The sequence below is a fragment of the Glandiceps talaboti genome, chromosome 2, assembly GCF_964340395.1.
Source record: "Glandiceps talaboti chromosome 2, keGlaTala1.1, whole genome shotgun sequence".
In the NCBI taxonomy this organism is placed as follows: Eukaryota; Metazoa; Hemichordata; class Enteropneusta; family Spengelidae; genus Glandiceps; species Glandiceps talaboti.
This window is the reverse complement of record NC_135550.1, coordinates 31300987-31317789: the sequence shown is the minus strand read 5'-3', so window position 1 is coordinate 31317789 and position 16803 is coordinate 31300987. Positions and strand designations below refer to the sequence as shown.

The 16803-nt window shown below is 35.3% G+C and overlaps 1 protein-coding gene across 1 annotated transcript; it reads left to right on the top strand.

The window, feature by feature from the left end:
* Window positions 1-5268: 5268 nt before the first annotated feature.
* LOC144451119 (GDP-D-glucose phosphorylase 1-like) lies at window positions 5269-14014 on the top strand. The gene is made up of 11 exons (XM_078141894.1): window positions 5269-5298; window positions 5737-5835; window positions 6079-6195; window positions 6950-7057; window positions 8367-8546; window positions 9749-9807; window positions 10231-10333; window positions 10994-11094; window positions 11815-11960; window positions 12213-12278; window positions 12767-14014. The coding sequence occupies exons 1-11, from the start codon at window positions 5269-5271 to the stop codon at window positions 12889-12891; spliced, it is 1134 nt and encodes a 377-aa protein (XP_077998020.1). The 3' UTR covers window positions 12892-14014.
* Window positions 14015-16803: the final 2789 nt, after the last annotated feature.

Here is a 16803-nt window from a genome sequence, read left to right as displayed (position 1 = left end):
GGGAGGGGCACATACTCGAGTTACCTCAAATAATTTCTTTACAAGGTCCCGAAGTTGTGCAATCATACAAATTCCTTTGTATGTTTTCCTTAGTGAAAATGAAAACCATACCATCCATATATGAATATCTAATGAAAATCAGTCAGGAAAATTTCACGCTTTCTGATTTGCGCTGATATGTATAGTTGGGTGACTACAACCCCGACTTGGATTACTTATACTGATTACATAATGAGAGAGAGAGAGAGAGAGAGAGAGAGAGAGAGAGAGAGAGAGAGAGAGAGAGAGAGAGAGAGAGAGAGAGAGAGAGAGAGAGAGAGAGAGAGAGAGAGACAGACAGACAGACAGACAGACAGACAGACAGACAGACAGACAGACAGACAGGCGTAGAGAGAAAGAGTGAGAGACGGGAGAGAGAAACATACATACATACATAGACAGTCAGTCAGTCAGTCAGTCAGTTAGTCAGACAGACAGTGACAGAAGAGACAGAGACAGACAGACAGACAGACAGACAGACAGACAGACAGACAGCAGAGATAGAGACAGAGACAGACAGAGACAGAGCTAGAGACATACATATAGAGAGAGACAGAGACAGAGACATACCAACACAGACGTACTGACACAGTCAGACAGACAGACAGACAGACAGACAGACAGACAGACGGTCACGGTTGACGTTTGCCGAAATGTACGTATTTTTCTCTTTATGTGTCTTTCTATAGGGTATTTGGTATCTGAGGAACAAACTTGCACCAACTGCTTTATTTTTCCTATCAGTACAACTCATTTCAAACATCCAAGGCTGGTAGTGTTTAATCATAGTGATCCGCAGATTTCGTTCGATTGCCTTTCTTTACAAAAACAAACAAAACAAACAAAACAAATCAAACAAACAAACAAACAAACAAACAAACAAACAAACAAACCTATCATTGTCACACAATTCTGAATTATTCTTTTTACATCGCAACAAGGAATTCAAAGTTATTTGGGAAATAAAATAAAAAGAATCCAAAGAAATCCTCAGCATAGTTTCCTACTTCGCCCAATGTTTTCTGTATGATTTTGTTTCCGCCCGAATGAAGGTATTCTAAAATTAACTTCAAGGTATTTCTTCTTAACCTGCGACGTTGAAGGACCACCACAGACGAAGACAACAATATTGAATATACGTAGCTATGTCAAGACATGTATATGCAGGTCGCAGTCTGTTTGCTATCATCTGGGTGCCCTTTTAATCATGATATGTAGCTGAGGAAGTGTGGACATGATTGAGCGATTATTTTCTGGACAGTGATCAAACCATCGATTTCAACAAGATCGAATGGTAATCGTAGTGACAGCGAAATTGGAAAACTTCTTGACTCAGAATAATGTGGTGCCATTCAACTCCAATCATCAATTTATTTCTTACAAGGAGGTGAAGCCTTGAGCACTACATGTGTTTTATTTTTACGTCCGCTAAAATATCTACATTGCAACAATTTGGGAAAGCACTGGTGTCTGTTTTTAAAATGTCTATTGCACTCACTTCGAAGCTTTAAGAATAAAAACATTTCTTTACCCAAATTACCCAAATTAAAAAAAGAAAATACACTATTGTTTGACAGATATACTGGCCTTTTCGGCGATGGCTGTGTACAAATTCCTGACTGCTTTTAGTTTGAATCTGGCAGACTCGTAGCATCACTTTTGCCATATGTAGCGACACCGAACGGAACATCACTTAAACGGGAGAAAAAGAAAGCTCGATCTCAAAACCGTTCTTTCCTCGCATTGTCTATCTGACAGTTACAGGGACGTGTCATTTAAAACTGACCGGGGGGAGGGAGCCAGGTGTTTTCAAGTTGGGCACCTGTCTCATCAACGCCTCCCCTGACATTTGGTCAAGTGTCACCGACCGTAAATATACACAAGTTTCCTACATCAGTCGTAGTATGATATATAACACTTGATATCAAATAGCCGAGGTGTCATACGCCAAGTCAATTGTATAATAGTATTTCTATTCACAACCCCTCCCGTCACGGCGATTTTCAGTTTTCCCGTTTTGTTTTTTACGACGTTTTGTAATCGTGAATAATGTTCCATGATTTTGTATTATTTCACAGAAAAGGAAGTTTCTCCTTTGTCTGTGTGAGGTTTTTATTTTTCTTTAACGATGTTTATGGAAAGTACTCATATCATGCAATAACTTCGATATCAGTCTTGTCTGTGTATATAATTTTTATATTCATAACAATATAGAAGAAGATCACCTTTCTAATATGGTTTTGTAGTGAACACTTTACTTCGCATAATATCCAGTGAAAAAGCCTGGATATATTACTCCATCGGCACAACTTGAAGGTTAAATACTCCACTTTCCGCCATTTTCAGCCGTTCATTAATCTCGTCCAAATGCTGAATGACCCTGTAGACCTATACGCGTGGATGGCGTTTTCAGTTACATTTTGTCGGCAGCACTTAGCAGGAATATGTTGGAGGGGGGGGGGGGATATTTCAAAACCTAAGGTCCAACAACTTTGTATCTTTCAACGTTGAAATATATGGAATCGAATTGCAGATGTGTTACTTACACTGCAAGACACCAGTCCCAACATTCCAAGCAATTCATCTCGTAAAAGGATAAGACGCCAACATGTTACATAAATGTATTTCAAATATTTCATGTACATGTTGTCTCTTTCAGTTCAAGTGACAATATTTAATCACTTTAACGGCAGTTTTGACGAACTTAGAAGTCGCTATTTGTGCACATGTTAAAGACAGCTGACTACATGCATGCAGCTCTCTTAGTGACCAGTAAATACAAGACTACATTAATTCCTACTGAGTGACATTGTCTTTGTATAAAATAACTACGCCTGTGAAATATATTATTTTAATAAATGTCTTGCAAGCAAAGTGATTCAATTTATTTTCTCGATTTTCTTGCATTTGACAAATGTTGAAGACGTGCTTGTATAGTGATTACATGACTAAATCGAACGTGAGGCCTGAGTTCACATCTAATCTAAATTACAATATATACGCTATATAGATATCAACTTACTAGTAGTAATAAAGACAAAATACAATAACAACGTGCACAAATAAACGTTAACTAATAACACTGCAGAAAAAATGATAAAACAACATCTAAAAACCCTTTATGTCAATGTATTGTCAACGGTGATCGAGTAACCATAGACGGTGGAGAAGTGTTCTCCACTGTCTATGGACAAACATACTTAGCTTATAGATAGCTTATATACTAGTACTATACGTGCGAGTCGTTTCGTAGAATTTCACGTCTTCGATCTGCACTGTCTACGTCTATCTTGAAGTTTTGGATGGAGCGGCGAGAAATTGACAATATTTAGATGAAGTTCTATTCCGTTGTCAGGAAAAGAGCAATAGGATGATTCTATTAATTTTTCTTCCACCAAATCCAAAAATTCTTCTTTTGTTGCCCCGAGTTAGTGGAAGTCTGAATAGCAGGCTGATGAAATACTCCAAAACAGAATCAGTGATAGATTAAAGTATGAAGAGACGCAATATTTCTATTTATCACAGTGCCTCCATCTTTGTTGACAATATGGCATGCTTTTGACGATTTGTGAACGTCCTTTTGAAACTTGTTTACACTGAGCAGCATGTCTTGAGATGCAGACAAACTAAGCCAGTTAAAACTTTAGGCTTTGGGAAATAAAAATAAGCTGAATGCATCCATATGATACAAGACAGGCAAAACTAACAACACTGATCCCGGGTCCTCTGGGTTGGAAAACAAATCTCACGGCAGAAAAGGTAGGCTTCCAGTGGACGACAACATATATAAACAGAACAGAAAGCTCTCTTTTGAGAATCAAGAATGCACGGTGAGAGAAGTTAATCGTGGGGGGGGGGGGATAAAAAAAATGATAGAAAGAGGACAATGGAACCCGACTTAGGGAGCACTCAGTAATTAGGGCCGGGAATGGGGTCACAGTTTACAAATCGGTTGGTGAGAGCCATATTTTAGAAAATGGAGATTGGGGGAGGGTCACAGTTTACTTTGACTCATTGTATTTTCTAACTTTGCATTATTTTGTGATTTTGGCATCCCATTGCTGCCACCGGTTCTACATCCCACTGCTGCAGCATTGGTTAGGGTGAAGGTTAGGGTTAGGTACCGTAATATCAGATCAAATTGCTGCTGTGCTGACAACCATGTAATAAATTAATTTTCAGTTGATATGTGAGGAGATAAGTGGGCCTTACAGGAATAAAACAGAAGCAGTTGGGTAAGATATTGGGGATAATGTTTTGGAGATGTTGACCTCGGTCCCGAGAATGTAGGGAGTGTAGGGAGTGTGTCAGCTACTAAACTTATTTAGAGCAGTTAATGTTCGGGCCATTAACTCAGCCAATGAGATTCAAATACAGGTATTGATTAATGTAGTGCCGATTTAACACAAATTTACCCCGGTGGCAGTAGTTGGAAATAAGCAATGCCTTTAAAACTTTCAAACGTGGTGGTAGCGGTGGGATTAAGTCCTGTAAACCATTGATTCTGGGACTAGTGTCATTTTCCATGTCTGAAAGCATTAAACCAAATGGTTTTGAAATATTTTAACGGGGGAGCGGTTCATGTTTTAGAGAAAGTAAATTGAGGGAAGGTCACTTTTTTGCACAATGGATTGGGGGAGGGTCAAATTTCACACAACAGCCAGGGCCTGATTTTGCCCGCCCCTGTAATTACTGAAGACTCCCTAAAAACGCGGGGGGGGGGTGTTCTATATTTCTAGCTAGGTCATGTGAGTTAGCTCAAGATAAGAATGAGCTGAAAGACATATCATTCAACTGAAATTCGTCAAGACTATTTGACGATTCCATTGTCTTAGTTAAATTTGCAGTAGCATATCATCTGAAATATTTGTCATTGGCCCACGCCATATATCAAAGGAAAAAACAGTGAGAGGAAATTGATTATTCATACTTTTCCCTGTCCTATCAGAGTTTCCCAACTTTTTAGATTGCTAATCCTAGAACAAACTGACAGGCTATTTGCCAACACATTGCGCAGTGAGTGTTTAACATAACTGTGGCTTTATTTGAAATATAGGGAAAATAAGAAAATATTATTTGAAATCGCGAGAACAAAATTGATTATTCGTCCTTTTCCATGTGATCAAAGCGCTTGACGACGTGCGACGTGAGTGAGTTCTCGAGTGAATCGAAGTAATCGATATAAGAGAGCGCCCTCTAAATATTCTTACGTATGATTCAACAATCAACATGGCGGCTCCCATGGACGAGAAAACGCCGGTTTCGGTAGGGTTGTCAACATTTTATGTTTATACAGACTGTTAAGAGAACCTCAGCATATTTTTGAAATAAAAAAGACCATAGTGCGCAGAAAACATATACAGGGGTTAATGTAGAAACGTACTTAATGAATGTGATACGTTTTGGTCCATTATTTGAAAGTGTGATGATGTGGCACATTTCACATGATTTAGCCTGTTTAGTTTCCGGCGCTTAATTACGGTATATTCCGTTTCATTTCTCATACCAAAGCACCGTAAACAGACCACACAATTATAATACGTTACAATGTTTAGATCCACACACCATGTACTAGTACTAACTGCATTAGTCCTGCTTGCAGACGGTGTACTTGACGCGATTTTGACATTGTCTCTAGAGAAGGGAGGGGCAATTGGCAGAATATAGTCCTGATTTTCCTGATGTTTTGATTTTCAGAGGGACTTCTCTAAGCCCTATAAATATACATATGGAGAAGATGAGTTTATACTAAGTTCTAATCCATGGAGTGACGCAATGGAATTTCAATTCAGTAAGGTAAGGGGTACATTGTACACAAGACATTAGCAGTGGTTCTATATTATAAAGGCCCATTATTCGTTCCCAGGTTATCGCATTATTGCTGTCTTGGCAGATAGGGTCATTCTTTTGTTCAGAACCAACATCTTTTAGAGCTCTGGTTGTGACTCACAAGCCAATTGTAAATTTGAATAACATATTATTGGTGTGATAAACTTACATGTTACCATGTAGTAACGTTTTTCTGATATCATTCATTAGTTTGACAGTGAATTGAGAGCAAGATGGGACCATGCTGTGGATGCTGGTTACTTCAGATACACCCTTGATAGTCTAAAGACCAAAGTCATCCCAGGCAAACTGAAATTTGTTGCACAGGTATGTATACATTTGATATATTTTGGATCGGTTGAATTAAAACACACAATGAAATGGTCAGTAGTGCTTTAGGCAAGATAAAGTGTGTGTGTGCGTGCGTGCGTGCGTGCATGCGTGCGTGCGTGCGTGCGTGTGTGCGTGCGTGTGTGTGTTCAGAATAGACTGAGTTGTTGTGATGGTCATGCCACCCACCCATCCTTTGCTCTTGAAAGTACAGCTGCAGAGAACACCACAAATGCCCATATAAAAAATGTGAATATGCCACACTGGCTCTCATGTGTCAAGGGATGATGTCTTAAAAGTTTTACAGTTCTGGCATAATAGTGGACAGGAAGGAAATAATTTAATTGGGGATAGGGTGGGGTAGGGGTAGGGGTTGGGGGTTGGAATGACTGTCTTTTATGAATACTTGTATATGAGTAAACATTGTTGTACTGTATGCATATAGCTCCCATCAGTATAAGATGCTGGTCGCTCTCAAGTTCAGAAACATCACTGCACAACTTACTTCAAGGAAAGAAGGGTGGTGAAAAAATCTAAATATATTACATTTTGTGTTTGCTTCTGTAACAATTATTGCTGAATATATACTTCTGTTAATTTTGAATTGTAGAAGTTACCAATCATCATTTTGTTAATATTTACAATGAATGTGACTGGCATACATGTATTTATTGAGTAATACTATAAAAACTTGTTGTGTGATGGGTTCATTTTGTTGACTATTAAAAATATCATGCATGTTTCTTCCTAGCTAAATGTGAAACGTGCCACAGAAAGAAGGAAACCTCAAGAAATACAAAGTGTATCACAGCCATTCAATCCTGATCTGTTCAACTTTATGAAAATCAAAGACCATGAGGTAATGAGTCAACAATATGTACATAATACCGCAATACCAGTACTTGCTTAGAAATTACAAAAATAATGATGACAAATTTTTTTTTTAAAAAGTGGAAAAAAAGATAAAACAAAAGACGAAATATACTAACACATCAAATGAAAATTTCTACTGACACAGTCAAAAGATTTGATACTATGCAGCCAGTCCATTCATTCTTTTTAATAACATTTATTTACCTATGCAAGAATCCATCCATCACATTAGACCATCCATCCATAAATTATATTAGACCATCCATCCGTCCATCATATAGACCATTCATCCATCCATTATCCATCATATTAGACCTGCTTGTATCATCAGCCATTCTAATGTACCATTGATAAACATCTGACTTGGAAATACCATATTGAGGAGATGACAAAAAATATTCAGAAAAAGTCTGGTATTCTATTTCAATTGTGACATTAGTACCTAGACACATTTTACTCGTACTATACAAAGCATTTATTCAGCTCAACAACACCTATGGTTTGGAAGTCTGGGGAGTACATTCCTATCGTATTTACTTTCTATTTTGAAAATACAGAAAATGTGTGTACGCTGTATTACATTCTTCAGCTTCAGGCAGCCGTCTTCTCCCCTGTTTAGGAATTTAGGTCTCTTCGATATTCATAATCTTTATCAACTAAGTCTTGGAAATTTTATTTTTGAATTATGTAATGGATATCTCCCTCATCATTTGACTGATTACTTCAAAAGTGTGGACCATAGTTATGAAACTAGGCTGAGGTGTTATCAAAATCTATCTATTCCTATCACACACACAACTGTCGGACAATTTTCAATCTCATATGCAGGTGCTAAACTCTGCAATAGTCTTCCAATACATATGAAAAATCTGACATGAAAATATGAATTTAGGAATGCGTTTAAAGAATATATCATTTCTGATGTGTAAATTTTCCGTTATGGTTCTTTGTCTTGTCATAATTAGTTCTGTGTCTGTGTTATAGTTATAATCTATACGTTCGTTTAACTAAAGCCCGTAATGATAACTTATTATTTCCATTACCGGTGGAGCCAAACTCGATTAGCGGAAAGCTATTTTTTTTGGACTCCAAATTGCCATTTTGTTTCTCCTTTTGTCTTATTTGGTCATCATTGACATGTACATATTGACTTTCAAATTGGCAATAAATGAATGAATGAATAATATACTTGTTATTACTGTGTATGATTTCTGTACAAGTTGAACTCCTTGTGTGTAATTACTTTGTAATTCACATACATTGATGGTTTAAACTCTGTCTCTCTCTCTCTACAGATTATAATTGAACTGTACCCCAAGCAGCTTATGAATGATGAAGCAATAGTAAATGGAGAGGTCGAAGTCAGTCATGATGTGAGCACTTCGACAAACAGAAATATTATCATCATCAATGTTAGTCCATTAGAACATTGTAATGTACTAATAGTGCCCAGTGTGGATCATGGTCTTCCTCAGGTCAGTATATGGGATTCATTAGGTTCACATCAAATATTACTGCATAGATGTATTATAACCTGTGAAGCCCAAATATAGATTTTGGAGATCAAGTTGTATGTTTGCAATACAGTACTTTTCCTTGGAAGTTTTCCTCGGAAGTTCCATTAGACCTAAAAAAATAATTGTTCGGTTCCGGTTACCCAACCCCACCTAGGTTTTCACTGCCGACCCTAAACTTTTATTATGTATTCAAGAAAAAAATAACAAAATCGCAGAAATTGTGAAGTATGGCATGAGAAATAGTGGATGCGAAAACTGCCATCAACTTAAATAGATACTCTAAAACTATTCTTCCAATCTGTAATGGCTTTACATCTGATAGGATGAAATAAACAACACAGAGAACATTTGGAAAACAGTGGAAATCCTGAACTAGACACTCACACATGGAAACAAATATAATAAAATAAAATAAATAATAAGTCTACCTACCCCACCTATTCTAAAATTGAATTTCACCATTGTATAATTGATTTAAGATAACTCTGCCATTATTATTTGTGGTTATTTAGAATTTGGCAATTTAACTTTAAGTGATTCCATAGTAATGCTTATTTATTTTGATCCAAACATTGTTTCAGTTAATGTAAGTTTAGAGTGACAGTCAACATTATATGTTCACAGTAATTTACCTTGTTGACAGTGTGATGAGGCTTATAGTCCAGTGGCTTATATAGTCCATGGCTGATATGTACAATAAATGTAGCATGGCATAAACTTGTACAGAATGGCTTCTATTGATGTGTAGACTGTGTCTTACAAGATGACCTTATATGCAAATTACTTAGAGGTCACTATGACCTAGCACCTGAACTCTGTCATAACCAGCAGTTTAGATAGTAGTTGCACTTTCTATTGTTGCAACCTTTTCCGTGGATGTGTTTGTGAGATATAATGGAAAAGTTTACAGCTGTCATTCTTAATGATTGCAATATGTTCATGAGCCATTCACTGACACATTTATAATTTGTGTATGTGTGTGATCCACCAAGAAAGCACAGAACATTCATTCCATCATATTGATCTGACGTACAATTCATATAAGAGTAACTTTAAATAGTCAATTCTTATAAATTTACTATTCTTAATTACAGGTTTTTACAAGAGAACTTGTAATAATCCATAATCATTTCTTATGAATTCTCTTTCTTCATTCACAGGTTTTAACTCCAAATGCAATAAAGTTGGCTCTAGATACTATTCTTATAAGTGCTCACCAGTAAGTGTTCACTGTTGTGACAATCCAACTCTGAAACGAGAATAACTTTAATAAGAATACTGATTTTTAGTTTGAAATTTTATCATTACTTTTAACTTTTGGATATGCTAGTACCAAATTGAATGTAACCCAACCTACCATAAAAAGTAGTATACATTTGTTTGTCAAAGATCTATCTCTGATAAATCGATTTGATATATTTTGATAATTTTTTCATACCATACTGTTTTACTGATGCTGAAGAAAAGGTATAAAAAATGTATTTTCTTATGTTGATTAAATTCTCAAATAATTTCTCTACCTCAGGTTACCGTGGTAATTTTTTTGCCTTTTACTACACAAAACTTTACAAAATGTTATGAATGTGATTATTTTAGCTGTATATGAATGTATTGGATGGTAATTATCATGTCTGTCACACAGGGGTTTTCGAATTGGTTGGAACAGCCTATGTGCATTTGCATCAGTCAATCATCTTCACTTCCATGCTTATTACTTGGACAAAGAGTTGGCTATTGAATCTGCTGTAAGTACCCAAGACCTGTACGCTTTTGAGTGTTATTTCATATGAAGTACCAAATTCTGTAGAGCTACCTTCCCTTGAAAACTTTACATGTAGTTCATATTGTTGACTGACATAGGAAGGGTCAAAAGACTTGTTTGTGTTCAAGACCTTGCCCATATCATATCAATTTGAAAACAGAAGAAGTAATTATTATTTATAGAGAATTCATTTGCAATGCTATCCCATGAGTGATTGATTAAAAAAAAAGTAGTTTTATGATTATTTATGGAGATCACATGTAAAAAAACAACAACTCATGGATTATTTTCTAATCATGATTGGAAATCTGGAAATGCTGTATTTCTTCGTCATGTGTATATAAATGTTGCCATTGTACAGTACAGGCATTCACACAATATATTGATCAAATGAAATGGTTTGAGTCCCTTGTGTTTTCTGTCTTGAAAAATCTGCCTTTGTTTAGCAGAACTTCTGTACATATGCAGATAATAGAAGGAAATGTTTTGAATGATTCTTGATACTGTTAAGTTAAGATGTATATATAAATGGATCAAACATGCAAATGTTTTAGTACCGGGGTAATAAGAGTTTCTTGATATCTGTTTAAGCTTTAACATATGTGATTGTTTGAGTGTTTCTCTGTATGTATACTTGTCACAGACTACCAAACCTGTGTATGGGGGATGTCATGAGATCGATGGTTATCCAACTAGAGGGTTTGCATTCCAGTTGGAGGAAGGACAAGTAACAGAGCTTGCTAGGTAAGATCAGTATATAAAATGTGCCTGGTATTCTGTACAAATGCAATATTATTTGTGATGTGTAGAGTACATTTGTAATCATTCCATCTACATTGGAGTATTTGTTGTTCTTATCAAAAGTACAGTTTGTGTTAGACTAGAGACTGGTCTTTGGTTTTGGAATCTAGTCTGCCATACCATAGACTCTACACTAGGGTCTATAGTCATACCAACCAACTAGGCTGATGTGATTTGTACTCACAAAGCTAGAAGAGACATCATGCAAAGAAATTAAAAACACAACATGTAAGTTTTAATCCCATAGACATTGACAGGCACTTCTTTCTACCACAATATGTATATTATGCTTACATCATTAAACTCCACCTTCAACTGTGAATACAAGTTACATATGCACGCGATGACATCATCGGTTTATATTAAAAGCTCCAATTTATGAAATGCATATAAATACTGCTGTTAGTGGTAATTTAAAACTCAGCATAGAAATTTGTGCTAAAATTGGATCAGTTTGGTATGATGGACTAGATATGACTAGTCTCTAGTCTACGTTTGTGTACATTCAAAGTAGTAATTTCTTGTTTTCAAAAACTCATGTGACCTTTTATAGAGCAGCCTGTAGTTTATCACATCATCAGATTGCAACCATTGTTCATCAAACATGCAATGCTTTGAAATATATGATTAATATTTTAAGTGTTTTGTACTTCATACCAACAGATTAGTGTACAAGGTGACCTCGTATTTCCATAGCAATGAAATAGCACATAACATGTTCATAACAAGGGGAACAGTATTTTGTCATGACAGCCATAGCAACAAGAGAACTGTAAGAGTGTATGTGTGGCCCAGAAGACCGTCCTATGGTAAGATATGAACATTCTACATGTGATACACACTATTACTGAAAACAGTGGACTGAACAAGACTCTATTGGTTGGCAGCCAACTTCTCATAGCCTGTGTGTATGTCTATATATCCATGTCTATTGAACTGAATTTGTTTATGTTGTATAAATAAACTTAGCCTTGGTTTCAAACACATGTCTGCATAGTCTACCGACCAACTTTTTATGAAATCATGTTACTGATATCAAACCATTCACTGCGTATCCACAGGTGCTAAAACAGAAGATGCTTTCAACATTGCAGTATGTGAACTTGCAGGACATTTACCAATAAAAGGTAACAACATCCTCAAATAGTGTTGTGTTCATGTGACAGATATATGAATAAACTATGTAACATAATCAGTCAGACCAGCTTTCACAGGTGCAGTCATTGATTCATGTAAGAGAGATAACATCTGGATAATAAAATATCACATTTGAGAACACTACATACTGTTTGGGCATTCATATCTGTACGCAATCCTGTCATTTACTTCATAACTATAGATATTTTGAAAACATAACATTGATAAACAGGCTCTCAGTACGAGAATGAATGGATTCTGGGTTCATAGTATCAAATGAAAATTTCTACTCACAGAGTCGGAAGTAAATCAGGTTCTCAGTGCTTTGACAAAACTATCAAGTTGCATACAGTTGTGGAACAAGATTATACTCATGAATGCTGTGACAGTTTATACATGTTTAGATTGTTGTTGTTTGTTTTAATCTACAATGTTATAAAGTGTTTTTGTAATTGTCTTTATCATGCTCATTTTACAGTTGAATCAGAGTACGACACTATGACAGAAAACGAGGCATCAAGAATACTACATGAAGCTTCATTGTCCGAGGAAGAATTCACAAATATTAAAGAACAATTGGTACCTGTCCTGAATGGAAAATAATAACCTCTGGAAATATGTGTGTATTGTTTGAAAACAATTTCATGACACTTTTTGTGTTGTTTTAAAGCCTTAAATAGTGAGGAAACCAATGAACACAACAGTAAAACCTCCTGTAATGAAATGTTGCTGATGGCAAATATCGTGATGAAAGGTGAAGGAAGTTGATTGTTTATTCTATTCCATACTATTTACTTTCGTCTCTCTTATAATCTTTTTTTTTTTAAATTACTTATTTTGTATTTATCAGTTTACTAACATTCAAGGAAGAACAAAAAATACAGGGTATTTTCCAGGAATTTAAATGGCATTATTGCTTAGCCTAATATTGTGTTTGAATCCTCATCTGTTGCCGACTGGGTATGTTACAAGTAAGAAGACCTTGGCAATATATTTATCTAAATCTTTCAGTAAAGTGCAAATAATTATTACATCCAGAGGTATATATGTATATATTTGTAAGACGGATATAATATAATATTTCATATTGGGTGTATTTGAAGAGGATTTTGTACATTTGTCAGATTTATAGGTGGCATGTTTTTTGACATGAGAAAACAGGACCTACAGCTGGAACACTGATTATATTTCAGATACCCAGATTTGAAAACCACTTACAGCATTATGAATTAGGCTAACAAAAACTGTTTGGATCCGGTTACCTGACCCCACATAGTTTTTCACTGCTGACCCTAAACATTTTTTTTGAGAATATAATAATAAAATCAAGAAATTGTGACGTCTCGCGAGAAATAGTGGATGTGGAAACTGACACCATCTTTAAAAAGACAAAATAAAACTGTTCTTCCAATCTGTAATGGCTGTACATCTGATGAGAAGAAATCAATAACACAAACCATATGGAAAACAATGGAAAACATAACTACCTGAACTTGACACTCAAACATGAAATTTTTTTTGAAAAATGAAATAAAAACTCAATGTACCCCACCTATTCTAAAATTGAGTGTAATCAGAGCCACATAATTTTATTTTAGGCCTTATTATTTGTATTGTTAAAAACACTTTAAATGGTCTCCTTGACAACCATTAGCATTTACATATAGTTTTTAGGCAGTTTTAAATTCGGTTTGTGTTTTAAGTCTTCAAGTGTACATTTGCGCAATGACCAAATTTGCATATACACTGATTATTAGTATATGTGAACATATCATGTATTTGGCTGGAATAATTACATTTATTATATACCACATACCTAGAAATAGTTAGCACACTTCCTTTTCTGTAAGTATGCGTGGATGTGTCTAATATATAAATAAATTAAAAACTTCAGCTATTCAACTGTTACACTTGAAATGAATAAATTCTAAATGAATAAATTAACCTGCTGGCTGAATAATTCTGACTGATTATCATCAAAACACATGTTTTTTTTTTAAAATAATAAAATGTATTACTAATTTACTAATGGGATGGAATATTGTGTCTTTTTCATAAATAAAGTGTCATAAATACAAACACATGATTTTGGATATGTGTCAATTCTTTACTCTGTTTTCATTATGTTAACGTACTCTATGTCCATAAACTTAAACTTCATTTTGCACCAGGAAATACTTGTAAGTATCCACCTAGGCTTTGTCAGTGTTTTCTGAAGTTTGGTGAGCTACTATAGTAATTCTTGGTGCAAAATAAAGTTAAATTTATGAACATAGACTGAAGATTTGCATAGATGAGCTTTCAGCATTTGTTAACATACTCAGTTTGCATGATGCTAACAGTGTCTGTGTGTTGTAGTCACTAGATTTTGTGTGTGTGAACTGCTGATCAGGCAATGGATTTGATATCTATAAAACAACACAAAACAAGTGACGTCAGGAAAGATGGTACAGTTGGATTAATGTCATGAGATACTTTTTGTGTGTATACCATGTGTGACAGCATTAGAGAAAGAAAAACAACACTCACAAACTGCATCATGCACGTGTCGGCCATTTTTAAAAAAACCAAGGTGGCACATTGATGTATGTGTAGACATTAACAAGTTGCAGTCGTCAATTGTAATTGCAAAATGCAAAAATAACGGTATTTGTATGTCTCTTTTTGAATAATTCTTAAATTTCACTGGTTCTGTCACAAAACTATTGAGCAAAAATTGATGACCTTAATCTGGTTATTATATAAATGTATATTCTAACAGCTGGCCAACCCAGAAGTTGTTACTCTCCACTGTCCTACCAAGGAAAGTCTTGAATAAAGATATTCGCAAAGTTGAGATGTATATATATATATATATATATATATCTATTTCCTGTCTATGATACTGTAACCCCGATATTACTTGTATGCTCAGCATGTTACAAAATCTTACCTCAAGTGGGTAATACTATAATACTAATACTATAATACAAAAAATGTACTGCTATTCCCATAAGCTGATTTGTCACAGTGGGAAGTGCTTACTAAGTATCTACATCAGACTGTTTGATTATTCAAATGAAGTTATTATGTAAATGAACACTCAACCCCTCTACAAGCAGCCAATATATGAAGTATGATGATTTACTTATAATGCTAATATTATGTTAATTTAAAGAATGCTATTCTGATACTGGCTTTTGAGAGATGTTGCTAACTTAAATCAGTTTGAATGGCTATTGTAACAAGCTGTGAGTAAGTATCAAGGTCACAGATCAGTGCCGTAGAGACTCTAATAAACCCTTCATTTAACTTGTATTATAAAATACATATATGGGGTGGGGTGCATTAGGTGGAACAAATTACATATCTGTTTACGTGGATATATTTGTGCAGGTAAGGTTATATTAGAAATAAGACCATCCTGTAGATTTAGATGACAATGAGCTGTCCCTGTCTCTACTGTCTCGACCCAGTTATGGATTCTGCCCTATAAGTTAGGGCTTGAATTTGAACTGTTGACAGTTGTATGCACTTTTTGGTATGATTATTGTGATATATTTGCATTTATATAATCTTAGTGGTGTTATGTTTTAGCTGTACTGCAGCATACATGCTTTGTCACTAAAATCCTACTTTTGGCACTCAAAGTCTCATGACTATAGATATATGTATAAACATAAACAAATATATTTATGAACCAATTTCAATAAAATATTCTTTCAGATATTGGTTCACCTCTGTAATGTCCTGTATCTATACGAAGAGGTAATACACCTGACCTGAACTGAGCCATGAAAGATCGTTGACTACATGATAAGTTCATGAACACGTACATGTAGGGTTCAACACCGTAACTGGATTTGAAACATCTGTAGGTTCTTACAGTGTTGGTTTATGATGCACAGTTTCTGACCAAGATCGTTCTAAATTAAACCTCACTTTCTATTCTACATTTTCTAAATCAAAACAAAGAATCTGTAAAAGTATCTAAATTTAAATCATCAAAAATATTACATAATTCTGAACACCAATTGGAATTACCCAGACTTAAGTCCCACAGAAATATTTTCTTTGTCAACCTATTCTCATCCAGCAGAAATATTAAAGTGATTCCAATACCTAACCATCGAAATGTGTCTACGAACTCTGCAGGGATGCCAACCAGTATCCCCTGTCAAAGCACATATTGGCGTAAACATTTATGCCAAGAAAAAATGGCAAGGCCTGGTTTTGTACCAAGTGACATTTGTCATGCCTGCTAAAACCCCAAACCACTGAACAGTATAGTCAAGGATAGGGGACACGTATGAATCAAAAAGCTTAGAATAGCTACTAAATTCCATTTTTTTCAGTACTTTAAACTTTGAGTTGGCAGCACCTAGGGCTCTACGATCCGAATCTGCAAGACTTGACGTAATCAGTCTAAGTATTCACTCAACGTTACTCCTAAGACATCTTCCTAATACCATCTGTAAGTTGTTTATTTTTGTTGAATATGATTCAATATAGAAGAGTATATGGGGGGGGGGGGGA

What these genes read in the sequence shown, in the direction of transcription:
- LOC144451119 (XM_078141894.1), top strand. Translation starts at nt 5,269, where the DNA reads ATGGCGGCTCCCATGGACGAGAAAACGCCG. An exon ending in TGAAAATCAAAGACCATGAG is followed by an intron (nt 7,058 to 8,366) that starts GTAATGAGTCAA and finishes CTCTCTCTACAG; the next exon opens with ATTATAATTGAACTGTACCC. An exon ending in AGTTGGCTATTGAATCTGCT is followed by an intron (nt 10,334 to 10,993) that starts GTAAGTACCCAA and finishes TACTTGTCACAG; the next exon opens with ACTACCAAACCTGTGTATGG.